Raw genomic sequence first — 24,319 nt, 5'->3', positions numbered from 1 at the left:
CATCTATTTCTTTCTCTCGCCAATCCTCTTTCTCTGAAAACATAAAAAAATTTAAAAAAATAAATGAGTTATTTGTTTGATTTTTTATCAAAAGAACTATTTGATCCACAAATATAATTTATTAACATTTTAACTAAAAAATAAGATGAAAAACATACATTTTTTTTAAAAAAGAATACCACATATAGAAATAAAGAATATTTTAAAGAAATTTAGATCCATTTTTTTAAATATTATAAATTCAAATTAAAGTTAGATATAAATAAACTGCAAATGTGAAAGAAATAATTTTTAGGTGAAAGAGTCTTTTATTTCTCTTAATAGTTATTACAATTATCTACAATATAAGAAAATAAACTGGTCTGGAATGTTCTAAACTACCCCTGCTTCTATTTTGTTTTGCCACGTGGGAAATTCAACTGCAAGCTTATGCTCTAAACAACTCTTTCTACTTTCCAATGTTCCAATGCATGCTACTTTTTCAAAAAAAATCCAAATTTCAAAAGGCTACTTTTTCTTTCCCTACTAAAGCTATTTTTAAATTTAATTTTTTTTTTGTATTTTTATATTTTTGAAAATATTATCATAAAAAATATTAGCAAATAGGACTCAACAATTATCCAATTTATTTCAGTTTTATAGGTACCAGACACTTTTCTATATATTTAATTATTATTTTTTTACGAGTATGAGATATTTTTCTATATATTTAGATTATTATTTTTTCATGGGTACCACACATTTTTTTAAATATTCAATTATTATTTTTTCATGGGTACCGAACATTTTCTATATATTTAATTATTATTTTTTCACTGATATTAGACATTTTTCTAAACATTCAATTATTATTTTTTTCACGGGTACCGGACATTTTTCTATACATTCAGTTATTATTTTTTCACGGGTACAAGACATTTTTTTAAACAATCAATTATTATTTTTTCACAGGTATTGAAATTTTTTCTATGCATTCAATTATTATTTTTTCACAGGTACTAGACATTTTTCTATAAATTCTAGGCTTAATTGCAACTTTAGTCCTCCTATTTTGTCTTTTTCTTGATTTTGATCCCTCTATTTTAAAAACCACTATTTTAGTCTCTTTTTTAAGTTTTCTGTGCAATTTTCGTCCTCCTGTTTTGTTTTTTTTCTGCAAAATTAGTCCATATTTTTGTTTTTTTTTCAACACAAATTTCAGAACGGGACCAAAATCATGATTTTAAAAATGGGGGGACCAAAATCGAAAAAAAGACAAAATAGAGGGACCAAAATTGCTTTTAAGCCTAAATTCTATTATTATTTTTTCACGGGTACCAGATATTTTTCTATACATTTAATTATTATTTTTTACGGGTATCAAATATTTTTTTATATAATTAGATTATTATTTTTTTCACGAGTACCAGACATTTTTCTAAACATTCAATTATTATTTTTCCATGGGTACTGAGCATTTTTTTATATTTAATTATTATTTTTTCATTGATACTTGACATTTTTCTAAACTTTCAATTATTATTTTTTTCACGGGTACCGACATTTTTCTATACATTCAGTTATTATTTTTTCACAGGTACCAGACATTTTTTTAAACATTCAATTATTATTTTTTTCCGGGTACCAGACATTTTTCTAAACAATCAATTATTATTTTTCACAGGTACCGAAATTTTTTCTATGCATTCAATTATTATTTTTTTCAGAGGTGCCAGACATTTTTCTATACATTCAATTATTATTTTTTCACGAGTACCAGACATTTTTCTATAAATTTAATTATTAATTTTTACGTGTATCGGACATTTTTGTATATATTTAGATTATTATTTTTTCACGGGTACCAGACGATTTTCTAAACATTCAATTATTATTTTTTCATGGATACTGAACATTTTTCTATGTATTCAATTATTATTTTTTCACGCGTACCAGACATTTTTCTAAAAATTCAATTATTATTTTTTTAACGGGTACTGGGCATTTTTCTATACATTCAATTATTATTTTTTCATGGGTACCAGACATTTTTTTAAACATTCAATTATTATTTTTTTACGGATACCAGACATTTTTCTAAACAATCAATTAATATTTTTTCACAGGTACCGAAATTTTTTCTATGCATTCAATTATTATTTTTTTCACAGGTACCATACATTTTTCTATACATTCAATTATTATTTTTTTACGGGTACTACACATTTTTCTATACATTTAATTATTATTTTTTCACAAGTACCAAATATTTTTCTAATAAAAAATATACTTTTGATACAAATGCGCATCCCGTACCAGAACCCGTGCGAACGCACGGGTTTGTTACTAGTTGACGAAGAAAAACGAAACTCATCCCTCCTCCAACGCCCTGACGTAGCCTAGCGGTCTCCTCCTAAAGGCCATGCTAGTGCTAGAATTAGTTCATATATGAGTAACACTTTTAAGTATGAGACATTTGGTCAAAGATCCACTACCAGGTGCTGCAATTAACTTCCATTACTTAATTAAGAATTAGCTACTTATTGTTCTCCTCAAGAAAGGTACACCCTATGTGTTTTTCTCACATGCTTCCCATCCAAAATGGCTTCGCCTTTTATGCATGCATTTTATGTTGAAGAAATTTGAGATTATTTTATAATTTTAATAAAAATATAATTATTTTTTTTCTTATCATGCAATTATTTATCACTCTCTTTAGTTATTTTAAATCATTTTTAACTAAATATTAATGGGTAATTTTGTAAATTTACTTATAATTTTTATATATATAATTAACTATTTTTGTTTATGCGAAATGACCAAAACAATTTAGAATTTGAAATAATTTTAAAAAAGAACAAGTATTTTTTAAGTTAGATGGAGTAATAATTAATAAGACTTTTCATGTGCCTATTATGAGAAAATTAAACCAGAAGATTTAGGATGACATGGTAGTATTCCTTTTGAATTATAAAAATTAAAGATAGGCTTAGGCATGGTTTTTTGATCAAAATCATCCATGAAAACATATTATCAATTAAATATGAACACTAAAAAAGTGAACTTTTGTTGATAAAAAGAAGAGAACACTGTGGAACTTATCATTGACTTTATGACTCAAATTGGTTGCACATGGGTGAGTAATCATATTCTTAAATTACTATAAGTTAAGCTTCTACAATAATCTAATAAACTGGTTGAATTCCCTTGAAAGATTATTACCTTGAAATGTATGATTTTAAACTGGTATGATTTTTCTCTCTCCTCCATTATTAAAATAAATGATAGAGGAGACAGAGAAAAAAGATTGACATATAATTTAAACCATTTATTTTAGAATCTAATGGTTCATATTTATTTTCGCATTCTCATATAAAAATGTCATTATCATATGATACGTCCTCATATATAGGACGTATCATATGAGAATAATATTTTTATGTGAGAACATGAGAATGAATCTGAACGATTAGATTTTAAAATAAATGATTGAGATTATGTGTCAATCTTTTTTTTTTCTCTTTCCTCCGTTATTAAAATAAATGATAGATGAGAGAGAAAAAAAGATTGGCATATAATCTCAACTATTTATTTTAGATTTTAATGGTTCAGATTTATTCTCGCATTCTCATATAAGAATGTCATTCTCATATGATACGTCCTTATATATAGGAAGTATCATATGAGAATGATATTTTTATGTGAGAACATGAGAATGAATCTGAACGATTAAATTTTAAAATAAATGGTTGAGATGACGTGTCAATCTTTTTTTCCCTCTCCTCCATTATTAAAATAAAGGATAGAGGAGAGAGAAAAAAAGATTGACATATAATCTCCACCATTTATTTTAAAATTTAATGGTTCAGATTCATTATCGCATTCTCATATAAAAATGTCATTCTTTTATATATATATATATATATATATATATATATATATATATATATATATATATATATATATATATATATATATATATATATATATATATATATATATATATATATATATATATATATGGGATATTCTTACTACAAAAGTAAATGTAGAAGAGTTACTTCAAATCTTAATCATTGATTTTCATTAATCTAATCAATAATGACCTTAGAACCAAGGCAAACAAAAAATGCGATTTACTAATAAGTAAGTTGATAGTCGCTTATGGTCATTGATGGTTGATGATCGATTATTTATAAATTATAATTGATGGTTGATGACTAATAACTACTGATAAGCTAATTGAATTGTTTGACAAAATTAATGGTTCAAAACTAGTCAATGTATGTAAAATAATATAAAAGATATTTAATAGATAATTATTTTATTTTAAATTTAAAAAAATTAAAATCTTAAAATATATTTTTATTAAAATAATAAAAAAAAGTTGAATTTTTTATAAGTTAAAATCTAAAATGTTATTTGAAATAGCGTCTCAAAAATAAACTAGTAAAATTAGTTATAAATTCATGATAAAAAAATCATTAACAAATTATCTTTTATTGTCACTATTAAACTTAAAAGCCATAAATTATAAACTCAAAAATATGTCATTGCAAAACATAATCAAACACTTGATCCACTATTTGTGCATGTAGATGATAAAATTATGAAATTATTCCCAAAATATGTAGAGTTTACCTCTGACCTATCTAAAAACCATTTTCAAACCAAAAATAAATACTCTTTTCCACCTCATTGTTACTCCCTTAAAGATGGTATCTATGGAATTTCTAAATGGAATAGACTTTAACATACCAACTCATAATATAACTATCCCTATACTTAATCTCACTTTAAAAAAAAATAAAAAAAATCAAAACTAACACAAGGTTATTAAGAATAACTACCTATCACCCAAACTTCTAGAAAAATTATATACGATGCAGAGAAGGCTGACTTACAAGCAATAAAAAAGTGAAAGATCGACTCAACAAAATTTTGTAAAGAGAACAAAAAAATCCTACTAAAATTAGTAATCACCCCTCTTTTAAAAAAATTCTATCTAAACGAAAGTCTTTCTTATAAAAATTGTCAAAAAAAGACTAAAATCTTAGAATGAGTCAAACTATGGAATTCCATACAAATCGGGAGTTGAACTTTATATTAAATTCATAGTAACTAAAATATATATTTGGATGAGATGATAGAAACATATTAAATTTTGTTGTCAATTATAATCTATTTCACTTTTTGAGATTAATTTCACAGCTCCAAACAGAGATTAATTTCACAGCTCCAATCAAAAAATTGTTATTCATATAAAAAGAAATTGGAGTGTGCATATTAATATTATTTATTAAAAAAGATACAAAGTATACATCTTAAGCATGCAGCCAATGAAGAGTAATGTGCAGATTAGACATAGCACCCACATAATTACTAATGATCAATCAAAGTAGTTTATTCTAAAAGATCTTAGGTTATAGCCTAATTATCAAAAAAGGCATGGAGCTCCTCCCACCTATAATGATTGTCAGAATGTGCAAATTCATATGAACCTTTTTCTCCTTTGAACTGATCATCATAATCATCATCATAAAATTAAATTAAACTAGTATATAGATTTTCTATAACTTAATAGATTGTGTGTGATTAGTTCCTCATTCATGTACAATCCCATGATTTGATAGAAAAGTCACATGCAGCAACTTTGGACTATATGCCCCTTAATTATTCCCCATGATTATTATTATTATTATATGGTCATAATACTTAAGTTTATTTAAGTTTAACTAATATTCAAAACTAAGCAGAACTAAGTTGATTAGGGAATAATCATGAAATGGGGTATCAAGGAGAACATGCTCATCATGGACCATTTACATTTCTAATTATGCCACCCACTATTTAATTACTAGGCAACTATTATAATTATTCTCCTTAAATAACATTACATACTAAATACTTATTGGTAAATTTATCGATGAATTTTGAATATTAATAAATTTATATTTTCAAATTTAAAATTAGTACAATATATTTTAGCAAATGTCTCTTTGGAATATAGACTTAAAAATAAAAAGTAGTTTTTGATTGTGGCAAACAACACATGCTCAAAACGTTTTTTTACTATCACTATTGATGATCCAGACCAACATATATTTTAGGTAGAATATTATACTATCTTTAAATACCGACTTATATTTTCTTATTTTTCACCGATGAAATTTGTCCTGTTTGTCGCAAGAAGTGTTTGAATACATTTGGATAACAAGACATTCATAATAAGGAGTTTATAAGATTCAAATATCGACATGACTTTGTTAAAGATATCTCATTTGATATATTTCGGCGTGTTAGAGTGTTTGTGAAGAAAGAGACACGTGCGAATCTCTTGATTGGGTCACATGAGGGGATATCGACACTTAGGCCAACACATATTCTAATGCACGAGTGGATAAGACGGAAAGATGCATGTGTAAACTTGACTGAGGTTTCTCCATTGATGGGGTTAAAGATTGGAGATTTTATTGTGGGACAAACTCTCAATGTTGCTTCAAGAAAAGTAGTCAAACATGAGAAAATATATTTTTCGACAATCAACATGCTTTCAGACCATTTACATTTGAAACATTTTGTTTTCTAGCACCAAAAGCTAAATCTTTTACAGAGATTGAAAATGTTGCATAATAATGTTGGTTCGTATGTCAATGAATGTAATTTTTAAGAGGATTCTATTTGTCATTCAAAATGGAGTATTGAAAACACTATTTTTATACAATTTTAATTTATATGATTAATTTAATATTAGTATTTTTAAAAACTATAATTCTTAAAACAAAATAATATTATAACATAACATTAACATTAAACATCATTATTTTATTAAATAAAAATAACCATATCGAACTAAATTAAGAGTAACAAAGTGTTCACTTTATATCCCTTTCACCTATCATATGAAACTCACATCTCTAATGCAATAATTATAAGTAAAAGAATAAATTATTTTGTGTAATAAAATATTTCAAGAGTCAGTGATGGATTCTGTTGCTCAGTGTATGTACCCTTTGATTATATAATTTTCCCCCTTTTTGATACATTAGATTACTCAATTATTATGAGACCAGTGAAGCAGATTATTACTAAGAAGCTTACATTATTATACATATCTATATGGATAAAGTTACACAAAGCACGTGTCACCACTCTTTCATATAAACAAAGGCTAAAAATGGAAAAACAAAAAAACAAGGGTAAAAAAGAGAATTCAAGCAACCAGAATTTCTCTTATTTAAACCATAGATTCACATGCAAAACGAAACAGAAACGAAACATCACAAAAACAGTTACAAAAAAGAATTGCATTTCTTTACATTCACAATGAGCTCTACAAAAGCAAAGAAGAAGCAAACGACAGGAACAACAAGCGAAACGACAACAACAACAACACCACCAACCCAAGAACAGCAACAAACGGCATGGGGAGGAAGATACCTCGGAGTCCGAAGAAGACCATGGGGACGATACGCCGCAGAGATTCGCGATCCTTCGACGAAAGAACGACACTGGTTAGGAACATTCGACACTGCCGAAGAAGCTGCTTTGGCTTACGACAGAGCCGCACGTGGCATGCGAGGGTCACGTGCTAGAACCAATTTTGTTTACGCCGATACACCTCCCGGTTCTTCTGTTACTCCAATCCTCTCCCCTGATCAACAACATCAACAAGAACAAGCTTTTCATGAACTCTCGTTTGTTCTTCAACATGAACCGTTTCCGGTTCAGCATAACCCGGTTCAGTCTCTTGACTCGGTTTCTTTCGTAACATCTTCTGGTAATTACGGTTACGGTGAGGAAAATAATAATTATAATAATAGTATTAATTTTAATAAATATAATCTTCCTCCTCAAGCTCCACTTGCTACATTGGAGGCTAGTATTAATAATAATAATGAAAATTCTCATTTTAACCAACAAGTATTTTTGGACGATGTTGTTGCTTGTAGTAGCAACAGCAACGTTAATTTTAACAACAACATTGAACTTCCTCCTTTGCCACCGGATATTACTAGCTCCGCGTGTTATGATATGGCATTCAACGGCGGTGATAATGATCATGGGTATTATTATTCATCATGGGAGCAGAATGTTGGAGGTGAATGTTATAATAATCAAATGTTGGGTTCGAATGTTGGAGGTGTTGGAGTTACAGAGAATAACGGCGGTGATGGTTTTGATTTCGGAGGCTCTTCATTTTTCTTCTGAGTTTTATATAATGTATCTTTTATTTCATGTTTTTTTTTTGTGTGTGAGTGATGGTTTGTATTGTTGTTTTGATTTGTGCATGTAATGGGATGTGTAAAGTAGTGTTTGTTTGTGGACATGAGAATGGGGAAATTGTCTTACGTTAGGGGCATGAGAATATGTTGTTGTTGTTGTTGTTTAATTTGTGTAATAGTGTATGTAAAGTGTTTACATTTGGGTGAGTTTTGTGTTGCGGCGCTTTTGGAGACAAGTGTAAGGGGTGTGAATAGCAATGAATCAAATAGTTAATATAATGCTGTTGATTTTGTTACTTGTAAAATAGTGTTCTCTGTTTTTGTTTGGTCAAAAGTGTTTCTTGTCTCCTTTTTGGTCAAAGTTCTTTTGTCTCTTTGGATGGTTGAATTATTTAAAATGCATTTTATAATTCTAAATGTCACAAAATTAGTGGTTTATCTTAATATATTCCTCTAACTCATCATGTTAAAACAACACTAGTGTATTTTGTCAGTATAAACTGGCCTGGCCCAAAGATACAATGGAAACTCACTGCAGAGAAAGCCCAAAGGAATTGCAAAGATTTACAAAGAGAAATTGGACTTCATAGTTCATACCCCGTTTTGGCTCTATACCCTTTAAAATATTAGAATCCTATAATATTTCTAACATTTTAAAACATAACATCCTTCAAATTTATCTTTTTTTAATACATGCCCAAACTTTTGAAAACCACAAATAAGATTTTTTTTTTCTTTCAGGAAATTTTGATTTATTTTTTGAATTGAATATTCAAATATGAAATTTTGTTTTTCAATACTTACATTATGAATATTAAAACATAATGTTTTCTTTTTCAATATCCTTTATACACTCAAAGTTGTTGGAAAGGTCTCGTAAATTGGATAAATACAATAGAAAGGGAGATCTCAACTAGCACATGCAACTGTTAACAACTGTTAACAACTGATTGACTACTTCCACACTAATGAAGCTTTCTAGTGTAAACTATTTGCATTAACCTTAATTGGATCAGCCAGACTATGGTTCAACATTCTGCCAAACGGGAGCATCGAGTCTTAGACTGTCCTGTGCAAGAGCTTCACCGCTCACTTTATAGCCCGGAAAATGAAGCTAGTGACGGTAGCAGCTTTAAGCGGGATTGCCCCATGTACTGATCAATTTAACTAAAAAAAAAGACCCACTACAATATGTTATATTTTAGGAGAGATAATGTTGTTACTAGTAAAATTTCTAAGGCAAAAATTTGTAATCGCAACACTAAGACTATCCAAAATTTTGTAAAAATTAGAGTACATAACATGCATCTTAGTGTCTCAATATATAATCCTATAACACTCAAGATTAGGCCCTAGAAATCATAAGAGCGTATGAGACAACTTCTACTATCGAGTACAACCCCAGTCTCCCAACTCTAATAGGTAAGGCTGGAAATGAGTCGAGTTGAGTCGAGTCGAACTCGCCTCAGCTCGACTCGACTCGTTAAGAATTGGTTCAACTCAAATATCAGTTCGAGTTCATTACAAATTTTTTTCCAACTGAAACTCGACTGGTTAGAATTTCACGAACAACTCGGTTCAACTCGTTACGTTCAACTCGTTTGATTCACAGACTTAAAAGGCTTTATTTAAAGTAAATTATTTTTTATATATATCTCTGACATTTTAAATTAATATTTTTTAAAATATAAAATATAAAAATAAAATAAAAGCTATTAGATTGGAATTTATACGTCGTTGATTTTATTTGAATAATTATCTTCGAAATATTTTTGCTCACTTGAAAATATAAATTATCAATTAAAACCATTATATTAAAAGAAAATATAGGACTAAATTTTAGAGCAAATCTTTAAATCTACTCTTAAAGACAATATAACTCATCTCATATATAATCGAGTTGACTCATGAACCTAACGAGTCGAACTATTTATAGTTCAAGTTCAGCTCATTTAAATAACGAACTTAATTATTCACGCCAAAAAAGCTATTTAATAGCGCTTTTTTTGGTTTTTGATAGCGCTTAAAAGCGCTATTAACTGCACCTCTATTGTAAATATTTTTGTTTAATAGTGCTTTAAAAGTGCTATTAAAGAACCAGTATTTAATAGCATTTTTCCAAAGTGCTATTGAAGTGGACAATTTGCGCTTTATAATACGTATTTTTATTTGATTTTGATAGCAATTTCAAACAAAAAGCTATTATAGGCACTTGTTTGATAGGACTTTTCCTTAAAAGTGCTATTATAGGATGATTCACTAATAACACTCTCTACAAAATGCTATTGTACTACATTATTTTTTTGCTGTACACAAAATCATTCTCTTGGTGTCCAAATATCAAAAAGCTACATCCAATTCGATACTAATAACGCTTTAAATTACTCATTGCATATATATTATGATCCATCAATACCAAATAACATTTTGAACTAAATCCACTTGTCTAAAAAATATCATAATATATATAGAGGGCATTTGCATATTGTATTAAAAAATGGGCATTTGCAACGCCAAATTTGTAGATGTATACATTCCAACTAAGAGTACGTCAAACCAAATCTCAAACTAACAGTCATATTCTCTAAACTAAAGAAAAAACACCTAAAAAAACAAGAAAGGACAACAAAATAGAACCAAGTAGAAACCACTTCACGAACCAAATGCAAAATAGCATGCCCAAAAATTATGTGTTTCGAAGTCCGAAAGAAAAACTACAGAACGACTCAAACAAAATCTTCAATCTTTCTTCAAATACACACACACACACACACACACACACACAAATTAAGACTAACAAAAGTAATAAATCAACCTCCCTGCATATTTGAATCAACATGACATAAATCATTCACAGATAACCAATTTCATAAAAATTAATACGTAACAATAAATAACTAAATTGTAAATTGATCTGAACCCTAACATCAAACAAATCAAATCGACCAACTAAAATAAACAATTCCAAGCTCAATTTGACAGTCATAACAAAATAATAATTTTACAACAGAATAATCTGAGAAAAGCAAGGAATTCTCTTATAATTTTTAAATCCCTGCAATTTTACAACGCAAAGAAATAATCTGAGAAAAGAAATATTACCAAATATCAATGAAGAGAGGGACGATGGTGGTGACCTAACGAAGGGCTGAGTTCGACGGAGAATGGGTTTTCTTCTTTCTTTCTTTTCGGTAGTTCCTCTTTCTATTTGATTGGTGAATCTGAGGTGAATATGAATTAGGATACATTCGATAGTGAATGGATCGTGTTTCCTCTTTCCGGTGGTGAATCGATGGGCTCGACGACATGAGTTTTGGGATGACGAAGGGAGAAGAGTATGGGTTCTGGACTCGACGAATGGAATGCGTGATTTAGTGGGTTATGGGTTTGGTGAGAGAAGAAGGCTTGGTTGAGTTTGGAGAGAAAATAGTGTTTAGGTTTTTGGTGGTGAGTGGCAAATACTATGCGCCAAATGAAAAGTGGCCGCTTTTTTAATTTATTTTATAAAGTTCAACGATAGCCTTTTCTAAAAACACTAACATAGGGAATGGATAAAATAATAGTAGCATTTAACAAAAAGTGCTATCTAAGTAAGGAATATTGTTTGTAAAAAAAAGTGAAGAATATTAATAGCATTTTAAAGAAAGTGTTATCTTAGTGAAGAATATTAATAGCGTTTTTCAGAAAGCGTTATCTTAGTAAAGTTTAATAATAGCATTTTTTCACAAAATGCTATCAAAATCACATTGTTAGCCTCATATAATAGCTTCTGACCATAAAGTGCTATTATAGATCTGTTCGTTGGTATTGGGTATGTAGGTATCAATATTTCATGGAAAGGAAAAATGTATAATTTGGTGAATGTGTATGCTCCTTGTAACGTGTCGGCAATAAGAAGTGTGAGGGAGAGCTTGGTGAATAGAAAGTCTAATAGAGGGAGCGAAGAATGGTGTCTAGGAGGAGATTTTAATGAAGTGCTAAGTGGAGGAGAAAGACTTGGTGAAGGAGGATTAACGAACATGAGAGGCATGGAGGACTTTAGAGCTTTTGTTGAGGATATGAGGTTGGTTGATGTCCCGTGTGTGGAAGGGCGTTATACTTGGTTCAAAGGGAATGGCAAAGTCATGAGTAGACTTGATAGATTCTTGGTATCCAAAGGATTGCTTGATGAATGGGATGTGGTGGATCAAAGAGTGGGCCCAAGGGATATTTCGGATCACTCTCCCGTTAGTCTTATCACCGGTAGAACCGTTTGGGGTCCAAAGCCTTTTAGGTTCATTAATGCTTGGTTCAAACATGGTGAATTCAAGGATTTTATTAAGGAGGAATGGGAGAAATTGATAGTTTTTGGAAGAGGAGACTATGTATTGTATGAGAAGCTTAAGAGGTTGACAACGAGTATAAAGGTGTGGAATCGTGAGGTTTTCGGGTGGATTGATCTCAAAGTAAGCGAGGAGGTGGACAACATAAATGCTTTGGATAATCCTTTGATAGACAATCATGGTGGGCTAGTTGATGACTTGGTTATAAATAGGAAAGAAGCTACTAGTGAAATGTGGAAGTGGTTAAGTGTGAAGGAGAGTATGTTAAGGTTGAAATCTAGAAAAATTTGGTTGGAAGACGGGGACAAAAATACGAGATTCTTTCACAATTTGATAAAGGAGAGGTATAAAAGAAATTAAATCTCTTTGTTGGAGGGAGAAGAAGGAAGAGTGGAAGGGGTTGAGGAAATAAAAATAGAGGTTAAAAAGCATTTTGAAGCGTTTTTCAAGGAAGAGAATTTGAGTAGAGCTGTCCTAGAAGGTCTCTTATTCAATTCTTTACGCGAGGAGGATAAAGAATGGTTGGAACGTCCATTTACGGAGGAGGAGGTTAAGGGTGCAATTTGATCTTGTGATGGTAATAAAAGTGTCGGTCCGGATGGGTTTTCTCTTGATTTCTATAAACAAAATTGGGATGTTCTTAAGGCGGGTGTTATGGGCTTTGTGAGCGATTTCCATGATAAAGCAATTTTAACAAAGGCGTGTACCGTGGATTTTATCACCCTCGTCCCTAAAATTAAGAACCCTCAATATTTCTCCGAGTATCGTCCTATTTGTTTAGTTGGAAGCCTTTATAAGATTCTTTCAAAGTTAATGGCAGGAAGACTTAGAAAGGTTATAGGTAGTTTGGTTTTGCAAAATCAAACGACTTTTGTTCCAAATAGGAATATTTTGGATGGTGTGCTAGTTGTGAGCGAGGTTTTAGACATGGCTAAAAGAGAAAAAAGGAGTTGTGTTGTGTTGAAGGTGGAGTTTGAAAAGGCTTATGATTGTATGATTTGGAATTTTCTAAGGTATGTTTTGCGGAAGATGGGATTTGTTGATAGGTGGATGAGGTGGTTGGAAGGTAATGTGTTCACGAGTAGCATTTCCATTTTGGTAAATGGTATCACTAAAAAGGATTTTAAGGTGGAAAAAGGTCTCCGCCAAGGCGACCCTATATCCCCGTTTTTGTTTGTTTTGGGAATGGAGGTAGTTACAATACTTATGAGGAAGACTTGTGAAATTTGTGAGGTTAGGGGTTTCAAGATTAATGATTGTGAGGAGGTTAATATATTGCAATTTGCGGATGATACCATCATGTTGGCGGAGGGAGAAACCTAAAATCTATGGAGCATGAAGTCCATTCTTAGGGGTTTTGAATTGATGTCCGAATTAAGAGTAAACTTTCTCAAGAGCAATTTTTACGCTGTTAATGTTGGCGAATGGTTGCTTAATGCGGCGTCGGAGTTTCTTTCTTGCAAGATAGGTTTTTTACCGTTTAAATTCCTAGGTGTTAAAGTTGGAGATAGTCCTAGAAAACTAACTATGTGGAAGGAACTTATTGCTCACTTGAAAAAGAGATTGGCCGTGTGGAGGGGGTTTCACATTAATATTGCGGGAAAAGTGGTTTTGATAAATTCGGTTCTTAATATGATTCCTATATACTCCTTATCTTTCTATAAAGCACCTTCAAAAGTGTTAAAAGAAATTAAGAGTATGCAAAGTAAATTTCTTTGGAATGGTAGAGATGATAAGAAATCGATTCATTGGGTTGGTTGGAACACCGTTTGTAAAACATGTGAGCAAGGAGGTCTAGGTGTGAAGAATATGGAGATATTGAACGTTGCATTGTTAAGAAAATGGAAGTGGAGGTTGTTGACGGAAAAGGAAGCGGTGTGGAGTGGTATCATCAACCATAGGTACGACAATTCGGCTTTAAAAATTCTTGTCGAAGATGTCAGTGTCGTTAGTAAACAAGACTCGATTTGGTGGAGGGATGTGTTGATTTCTGGTAATTATGTAAATTTGGAGGAAAATCATTTTGCAGGTGCTGTTTTGTGCAAAGTGTGAAATGGCGAGAGAGTCCCTTTTTGGTACTCTTGCTGGGATGGAGTTCAACCGTTGAGGGAGGCGTACCCGGAGCTCTTCGCACTGACTTTGGATCACTTAATCTCGGTGGCAGCTGCTGGTAGCAAAACAGCTCGGGGCTGGCAGTGGCATGAAGCGCAGCAGTTCCTGCCTGGGCATGCTGCGAACACCAATCTGGTTCGACAGCTGTTGGAGGAGCTGCGATTTTTCTCGCTTGTGTAGAATGGTCATGATACGTTCAAATGGAAAAGCACAGAGGACGGTATGTTTACCGTCAGGTCTTGTTACGATAGGTTTAAGGAAAATTACCGTCTCCTCCCTTATCTCCAAATTTGGTCAAAGCTTTAAACCATCTTTGGAGGATAAAAGCGCCGTCAAAAATTCTTTATTTCGGATGGAGGGTTATCCATAATAGGATTGCAACAAAGGAACAACTTATTAAAAGGGGATTGGTGGCGATCTTAAACGACTCATCTTGTGTGTTTTGTGCGGAAGAGGAAGAATCCTTAAGTCATATTCTTAGAAGGTGTGGCACTTTGTCGGAGATATGGAGGAGATTTTATAGTTGGATGTGAACATTGGAGGAGATTACCGTGGAGGAGTTTGAAGAGTTTTGTGATCATTGTGATAAAGTGAAGCGTCTATCTCGTAGGCATATTGTTGCGGTCATTTGGCTTGCAACGGTTTGGAGCATTTGGCTAAAGCATAATGCCATCATCTTTAAAGAAGAGACATTTAGTTTTATTGAATGTATGACGGAGATTATTTCTATCTCTTGGAGGTGGATTGCTTCTTCTTTTAAGCTTGTTGTAAATTGTAACTTTCATTTGTGGAATATCCTTCCGCTTAGGGCTGGCAATGAACCAAACTAACTCGAAAATAGTTCGAAACTCGATTCGAAAAATAAATCGTTGAACTAGGTTCATGAACCAAATGAGCTGAGTATGAGCTAAAAACTAAGTTCGTTAACTAAATGAGCTGGAACTATACATGGTTCGACTCGTTAGGTTCATGAGTCAACTCGATTGTATATTTTCTCTAAATCTTAGTATCATATTTTATCTTAATCTAACGGTTTTAATTGATAATTTATATTCTCTAGTGAGAAAAATATTTCTACAAATAATTATACAAATAAAATTAACATCGTATAAATTCTAATCTTATAACTTTTATTTTATTTCTAGATTTTTTAATTAAAAAATATTAATTTAAAGTCATATATATATATATAGACTTTAAAAAATTACTTTTAAGTTCGTGAAATAAGTGAGTTGAACCTAACAAGATAAACCTAACAAGTTGAATCGAGATTTTCGTGAACTTCTAACAAATCGAGTTTGACCTGGAAAAAAAGTCCGAGATGAACTCGAACTCAAACTCGGCCAATTCTTAGCGAGTCGAGTTTGAGCTGGAAAAAAAGTTCGTCATGAACCCGAGCTCGAACTCGAACTCGGCCAATTCTTAACGAGTCGAACTGAGCTGAGGCGAGTTCGACTCAACTCGACTCATTTCCAGCCCTACTTCCGCTCAAGTGCTTTGAGTTGTCGGAGTTTTCCGTTTGTTTGGGGTGGAGTTCACTTTTGCTCCTTTTAATAGTATCATTGCCTATTAAAAATAAATAAATATTTTTAATATAATAAAAATATTTTATAAAATTAATATATTTTTTATGCTTAAGGATGTAAAGCCATTAAATTATCATAATCAATTTTATTTAATATTTTATCTTAATAAAACTAATTCATCCAAATACTCTTCTCATTATTTAAAAAAATCATAATTAAAAACAATGTCAAAATTATTAAAAAAATATATATATATATCAATAAAGAACTCAAGAATTTATTATAGACACGATGAGGTTTAAATTAACTATTCGAACAATGATGTTATTTGATATATATATATATATATATATATATATATATATATATATATATATATATATATATATATATATATATATATATATATATATATATATATATATAATTTGTTATTATTTAATTGATATATAACATAATTAAAAAGTTATCTTTCTTTAAAAATAATTAAATAAAATTATATAAATCTGAAATAAAAATGTAAGGCCCCAGGCGGTAGTTTTGGTGCCCTGCCCCTAGGGCCGGCCCTGGGGGATAGTTGGAACATTATGTCAAAATTTTGATATAGAGAGATGAATTTGAAAAAGTTCGTTATGTCGAATTTCATATTGTGCATTAGTTGAAAAAATTCATTAGTCTCACATTGTTTAGATGAGACGTCTTAGTTAGCTCACTTCATTATATAAGGAAATTCCTTGTTTCATTCTAAAACTCCTTTTGTTGAGATTTTCTTTCCTCGCTCTCATTATATCACTACTAGAAAATTCCCTTTTAGTGACCGAATTAGAGACCGAAAATGCTTAAAAATCAGTCACTAAAACGTTTAGCGACCGATTTAGTGACCATTATTTTTCGGTTGGAAAAGTGCTAGTCGCTAAGCATTTGCGACGAATTTAATGACCGAAATTTAGAGACCGAATTTGTGACCGAATTCAGTGACTGAATTCAGTGACCGATTTTAGTGTTCTTTTTCTTAAAATAAAATCAAAAGTTGTGATATTTAAACATATTTTATATATATAGTTTTTTACATCTATTGTTATATTTTATATTTAAACATATATATACATATAGTTTTTTACAAATATATTTTATGTTAAAACAATAAAAAATATGAAAACTTTATTAAAAATTAAAAATTGAAAGAGAATTAAAATCTTTAAAAAAATGGAAAGGAAATAATAATATAATAAAGGGGATTAAAAATAAAAAAATAAAACATAAAATATTAGTGACCGAAATTTCGGTCTCTAATTTATATATATATATATATATATATATATATATATATATATATATATATATAAATTAAATTGCATAAAAAAATATTTTTTGTGACCGATTTAGTGACCTCTTAAAATTTGCTCATGAATATCAAATTTTGGTGGCTAATTCGGTCACTACAGTGATTAAAATTTCGGTCACTAAATTTTGGTCTCTAAATCGGTGGCTAATGTATTTTAGTGACTGATTTAGTGACCTATTAAAATTGGCTCATGAATATCAAATTTCGGTGGCTAATTTAGTCACTACAGTGACCAAAAATTTTTGGTCACTAAATCGGTCACTAAAAGCGAATTTTCTAGTAGTGTATAATGAGTGTCTTTTGAATTGTCGAAACGTCAACTTCTCCCCCTTTCATTCTACTCGTTGAATTTTTCTGAATATTTTCTTGAATTCTCATTAGAGAATTATGTTAATTTCTCCTCGCTTAAGTTGAGAAATTTTCAAGTATTAATTTTTGGTTCTCTTTGGAGAATTATTTTAATTTCTCTTTGTTGGAGAAATTATTTTGAGTAGTCAAATGACCATTATTAAATTCTTTTTGAAGAATTATTTAAATTTTTTTTCGTTTGAGAAATTATTACTATTGATCTTTGTACTAGATTTTTAAACCGATTAAAGAAATTTATAATAATTCCTGCATCAAGTATGACATAAATCACTAAACAACTACTAACTACTACTACCTTTCTTGAATATTTTTTATTTTATTTGAGGGCAGACTGTCTCTTCAATACACCTTTCATTCACCAACCACCAACATAGGAGCTCTCTCCATCATAACCAGTTCAAACACTCGATGCTCTATAATTTTATATATGAAGTGAAATCTTGATATGACTTTTTTTTAAAGACCCTTAGTCATGAATAATACAATATTGGTATATTCTAGTCTCTCTGACTCCATAAGTTTTGCCATTAACTTTGCAAACCTTAAGAAGATTTCATCCACAATATTTTCACCAAACTCGACAATTAAAAGAGGTTCAAAAATAGCTCTATGGTATTTAGCTATGAACTCTCCTCTCATCTTGTTATCAAGAACACAATCATCAATATCTTCTTGAAGGTTTGCATCCCATCCTATCTTAAATGTGTTCAACGTTTGAAGGGTAAAAGATCCTTCTTCCATAATCACTTGTCTAACTTCCTCTATTGTAGGGTAATATATAGGCAAATCAAACCAGTCCAATTTTTCTTCTTCAACCAAACCCTACAAAGAGAAGATAATAATTGTTTAAAATTTAAATTTAAAATACTTTTTTTATTTTCAATATAATATAAATTTAACGTAAGATTACTATTTTCGAGTGTTTGGGAGGGTATGTTAGTTTCAACTTTAAAAAAATAGATTTTTTCTTTATACTTTTGAAAATAGATTTTCTAAAACCGTTTTTTAAAATATTACAAGTTTTATTTATATTTTTTTTAAAATTAAACACTAATTTTGACATCATAAAACATAAATATAGATTATTGAAGACTAAAACTTAGTCAAAATCGCAACTTTTTCAAAAAATTGTATTTCAAAAATGATTTTTTTGAAAATTTATTTAAAATAGCTTTAAAATTAAGTGATTTTTTAAAATTTTGATATCCAAATTTTTCTCCATAAATAGATTAAATAGCTAAAATTATATTTTAAGAATAAATATTCAAACAAAATTTTCATTTGTAGCTTGTAATTTTTTTTTTCACAAAATTTTGTAACACTGTAAAAATCATTTAAAAAAAAACAAAACAAACAGGCCCAATATGCTTACTTACCTCTAGAAACATCTCATTGAGTACTGCGCTGAGTACCTCACAAGAAGTTATTTCATACATTGTTTCTCTGCTAAGGAATGTCAATACCATCATGCCACTTGAAGCTAGTTCCTTGAAGCGTAACACTAAAAAATATTTAAAATCTAGTTGAAATCGTTTACAATATGCATCATATACTGATGGAGGACTTGTTCTTGTTACACAAATATTTCCCTTGTTTAGTGGCTTTGCTTTTTCGGTTGAATCTTTTGGTGCCTAATGCCATCAAAGAATTAAACAAGAGAAGTTAAATTAACATTTTAAATTTCTATTTAATCAATATTATATAAAAATAGCTGACAAATACGTAATAAGTTGCGCCACTACTCTTTTTTAATGGCCAAACCGATCTCTTAAAAATTAAATTCTTAGTCCTAAGAGACACAATATTGCTATGCATGAGGTTTTGCACTCTTTGTAAAAGATCATGTTTCTGGTGTTAAAAAACTAAATCTTAAAGACAAATGATATGGAGGCATGTTTGTTGTCGCAACACGCTTTCTCATGTTTGACCACTTTACTTGAAGCGGCTTTGAAAGTTTTCGGTCCCACAGTAAAATCTCTTGTCCTCAATCTCACAAATGAAAAAACCTCAGTCAAGTTTACACATGCAAGTTTTCTTCATACGCAGCCATACACCAAAAGATAATTGATTCGTCTATAGTTTATTCTCGTCTCTTTTTAACAGTGATATCAGAGTAGATGAATTAAAAAGAGAAAATTGTCTCGTGGTTTCAAATGTTTCCTTTACAATCTGGCAGTAAGTTGCCATCTTCTATAAAATGAAAAAAAAATTAGTTTAGAGCAACTTACCTGAGATAGCCAATGGAGACAATATGAGGAATGGAAAAAGTCAATGTAATTATTTGGAAATAGTCTTCCATAAAAATTTCCTGGTGTTGCACTTATGAAGCATTCTCCAACATTCTTTTCTTTTTCTTGTTGGTAGAAATTAGGAAGTAACTTGAAAATGGTATTGAAATCATTTTGAAATACATCATTGAGATATATTTGACATACAGGTTTCCCAAGATTTAATTTCAAACCAATATTATGGATGATGTTCAAGATATTTGAGATAGACAAAAGTGTGTTTGGTCCTGAAGAACAACTGTTAGGGAGCTAAACTCAAGAACCCTAACAAAGATGATAAAAGCTCTAAAAAACTACAAAACAAATAAAACTAGGATAAGAAAATAGAGATAAAAATAACTTTTCATTTCATTTGATACTCTTCAAAGTCTCAAAAGATTACATATATAGTATTCATAGTGGATACTTAACTAGGAGGCCCAAACACTATAAAAAGCCCAATTACATAACAATACAAATAAAAGTACTTACTAATATAAATTAGACATTAATTTAAATAACTAAATTATTTATCTAAATAATTTCTCTTCTCTATCATTACCAACCCCTTCAAAAACAACCTTGTCCTCAAGGTTGTAAGACTTTATTGCTGCAATAACTTTCCTGGATCCCACAGCTTGAAGTAAAAAGAAGTGACTGCATGTTCTCTAAAATTAGCCTTAAGTGGTTCAAGAATCCCATAAGTACTCCATTCCTTCATGATACATTTCTCCATAAGGTTGTAATTAGCACAAGTAAACCATATATATGGATTCCATAATTTGAAGTATAAGGAGCATATGGAGTTGAAAAAAACAACAAGAACATCTATTGAAATCAAACACAGTGATGCTCCATTTTGAAGACTTCTCACAACAAGTAGTAAACTAATTGAAAAAGTGGAACCAAAGGGCCATTTCTGGAATATGTTCAGGAAATGTTTAGCAACAAATGATAGAGAGGCTACCTCTTGGTAGCATGACATTGATATTCTTTGAAAGCCACACACCATCCTCATAAATTCATTATTAACAGTATTTGATTCAAACAACACAATAAGTGTTGAATTCAATATAACCAAAATCGCTTGAGCATAACCATAAAATATTATATCAGCAATCAAAAACTCACTTACAACACTATCAATTAAGCCATAATGATAGATGAAACCATGATAAAAGTTGTGAAGTAAGGCAGCTTCCTTGAAGGCTATATCAGTACCATTAGTAAAATTCAATATAAGGACAAGTACCTTCTCTGCAGTGTTATTGGCAGTGGAGTTCAACAAAACCGAGCCGCCACAACCCTTATATGCTAACCCACTGTGAGTTGATGGAACAATAAATAACTTCGAAATTCCATTTCTTATCCCATCTACAAGAGGAATCTTGTTTCTCATGGAACTTTCTTTAATACTGCAAACATCTTTCTTTTCGAAATCGAATATGATTTTGCAGATGATCTCCAACAATTCTAATATGTGTTTCGCCGATTCTGTGACACAACTGCAAGCAATATTTCCATGTTTGTCCGCTATTCTTCTTAATATTGGCATGGATTCTATCTTCACATGATATCAATTCACCGCGTCCTCAGCCTGACTTCGTATATGACTCGGTATAACAAAATCAGCCTCATCTCCATTTCCATTTCCTATCATAGGAAATGACATGAAACATGATGATAAAACCTCTGCACCAAGAATCTGAAGAGTTGATGAGGGACACTTAGCTAAATTTGTGCGACTACCAGCATGAGAAGTTAAACGAGCTCCAACACTATCGCCAACTAAAGATTGCAATTTTGATCCAATATCATTCATTTTGGTAGTTAGGTAATCAGACAACCTTCTCCTGTAGTCAGGTAGGCCCATCACCCTTTGAGCCAACTGACGGACATTTATCAAGTGCACATGGGACAATTCTTGACCCATGGTGAATTTTGCTACTTCTACAATCACCTTTGCCTTATCTTCATCTCCAACTAAGTCAGTTAAGGCTTCAATATTGTTTTCGACAGTAGAAAAGTCCATTACAATTTTTTTACAGCCTTTGAGATTTAACATAATTTCTTTAGGTTCACCAAGAGGAACTTCCCCCCTATGACTAGTAGGGTCAGAATCTGTTTGTATGATAGGTACGTTCTGCAAAAGAAAATGCTTATTTCTATGCTTACCGGCTCCAATAGGAATGTTCCAAATTGCTCCCCCAGCTGTCCAATACCTTGTCTGGCTTTTTGAAAGCTTTCCCTTTATTGTCAATATCTCTGTTGGCAGTCTTCTGTTCATAAGTACTGTGAACGAATTCGGTCCCTCAGCATTAGTTGATTCTTCAAGTCCATTCTCCTTGTCTTCCTTCTCCAAGTAATGTTGAATTAGCTGTTTTGACCAACATGAAAGGAATGGTGGTGATGATCGAATGTCGATCTGATCAAAAGTTTTGGGTGGAACCACAAGGTCAGTGTCACCGTAAAATAGTGATTGATACACGGTTCTTCGAATCCTCTTCAAAACGATGGAATCAGACTGTGATCGAGGATGGGTTATTTTTGTTGCATCGTGGGGTTTCACGGTCTTCTTTGAAAAGGTTGGATTTGGAGGTTTTGGTGGAATCGAAAAGTTTGCATCATCCTGAAACCTATTTTCGTTGAAAGGAGCCTTGGCCATGAGCACTGCTGAAGAATCAAAGACTGATGTAGGTTGAGTTGTGTGATCGGAGCTTGACGGTGTCTTCGTTAATGAGAGCTTTTGAAGGACATCCGGGAAATTAGGTTTTTCATCAATAGAGTGTGGTTTTTGTGATGATTCATTTGTGAGATTGCTATAGTCAGAAGAAACGTTGTCTAAACCATTGAAGATGAAATGAAACCCATCTTTTGATTTATCCCTAGTTACGAATTTGTCAATAACGTGTTCCTCTCCCTCATCTTGTTCAAGCAAGGAACTAGCTGCTATAGGCTCCACAGATTCTTCTTCAATATTCTCCTCAACAGATTTCGAGATTGGATCTATGGACTCCGTTGATTCATATGGTGGTTCCTCTTCTTCATCATTCAGAGGTAAAATGGGTCTCCACTCCGGCTTGAAACGCCATAATAATGCTGTTGTAAATGTATCCCAACTATATCTGCGATGAACACGAGACCACCATATCCACCATGTGAAAGCAGAGCCTCTCAATGCTCCAACAGCTTTTAAAACCTTCAATGATTTAGGTGTTTCATGCTCCTTGAAAAATTTCTCCAAACATAGAATCCACCAATAGGCATCTTCTTCCCCATCAAACAATAATATTGTCATGACTTTAAGCGGAAGTGAGATCGAAAATGAAAGCACCAATTGTTAGGGAGCTAAACTCAAGAACCCTAACAAAGATGATAAAAGCTCTAAAAAACTACAAAACAAATAAAACTAGGATAAGAAAATAGAGATAAAAATAACTTTTCATTTCATTTGATACTCTTCAAAGTCTCAAAAGATTACATATATAGTACTCATAGTGGATACTTAACTAGGAGGCCCAAACACTATAAAAAGCCCAATTACATAACAATACAAATAAAAGTACTTACTAATATAAATTAGACATTAATTTAAATAACTAAATTATTTATCTAAATAATTTCTCTTCTCTATCAACAACCTAAATCAGCTATTTTCCAACAACTTTTTAAACTTTTGTTGGATATCATGAATGTCATATTTTCTTCAAGTATAGCTTTTACTTCCATTATCACTTTTCTCTGCACAAAATGTATTAGTTTGAGGTTAATTCTCATATCTACTCTATCTATCCAAAGTTATTTAGGTTGAGGTAGAAGAGAAGATGATTAATACCTGAAGTGATGAGTTATTTGCATAGCTTGTTTCTCCCACGCCACCCTTCATATGAAGAATTCCTTCAATTGCCATTGAGAAAAGATGTCGATCTTAACACAAGACTAGAAATACTTATATATATAGTCTCAAATTTAAAATTATGACTTTGTAAGATAAAAATAGTGATCCGTAATAGTTTATAAATTATAACGGATAGTTTATAATTTATAGTCGATTGCTAATGATTACTCCCTTTGTCTCTTGATAAATGTTTTATTAGAGCATCTCCAATGGTGAACCCATTTTTGGGTTCTTTGTGGGACCTATTAAGCCACGTCAGCTTGAAGCAACTCAACT

General features: G+C 31.1%; 2 protein-coding genes and 1 pseudogene across 2 annotated transcripts; 2 read left to right on the top strand and 1 right to left on the bottom strand.

The window, feature by feature from the left end:
• Positions 1–7,268: 7,268 nt before the first annotated feature.
• LOC131612282 (ethylene-responsive transcription factor LEP-like) lies at positions 7,269–8,441 on the top strand. The gene has a single exon (XM_058884088.1). The coding sequence runs from the start codon at positions 7,306–7,308 to the stop codon at positions 8,188–8,190; it is 885 nt and encodes a 294-aa protein (XP_058740071.1). The 5' UTR covers positions 7,269–7,305; the 3' UTR covers positions 8,191–8,441.
• A 5,420-nt stretch (positions 8,442–13,861) lies between these two features.
• On the top strand, positions 13,862–14,818 carry LOC131614590 (uncharacterized). The gene is made up of 2 exons (XM_058886153.1): positions 13,862–14,555; positions 14,691–14,818. Exons 1-2 carry the CDS (start codon positions 13,862–13,864, stop codon positions 14,816–14,818), a joined length of 822 nt encoding a protein of 273 aa, XP_058742136.1.
• A 3,516-nt stretch (positions 14,819–18,334) lies between these two features.
• LOC131614589 (probable caffeine synthase MTL2) lies at positions 18,335–24,055 on the bottom strand (annotated as a pseudogene).
• Between the last annotated feature and the right edge of the window lie 264 nt (positions 24,056–24,319).

Source organism: Vicia villosa, linkage group LG6 (genome assembly GCF_029867415.1).
Source record: "Vicia villosa cultivar HV-30 ecotype Madison, WI linkage group LG6, Vvil1.0, whole genome shotgun sequence".
NCBI classification, from domain to species: domain Eukaryota; kingdom Viridiplantae; phylum Streptophyta; class Magnoliopsida; order Fabales; family Fabaceae; genus Vicia; species Vicia villosa.
The sequence above is the reverse complement of the archived record's forward strand: the minus strand, read 5'-3'. Positions and strand labels throughout refer to the sequence as shown.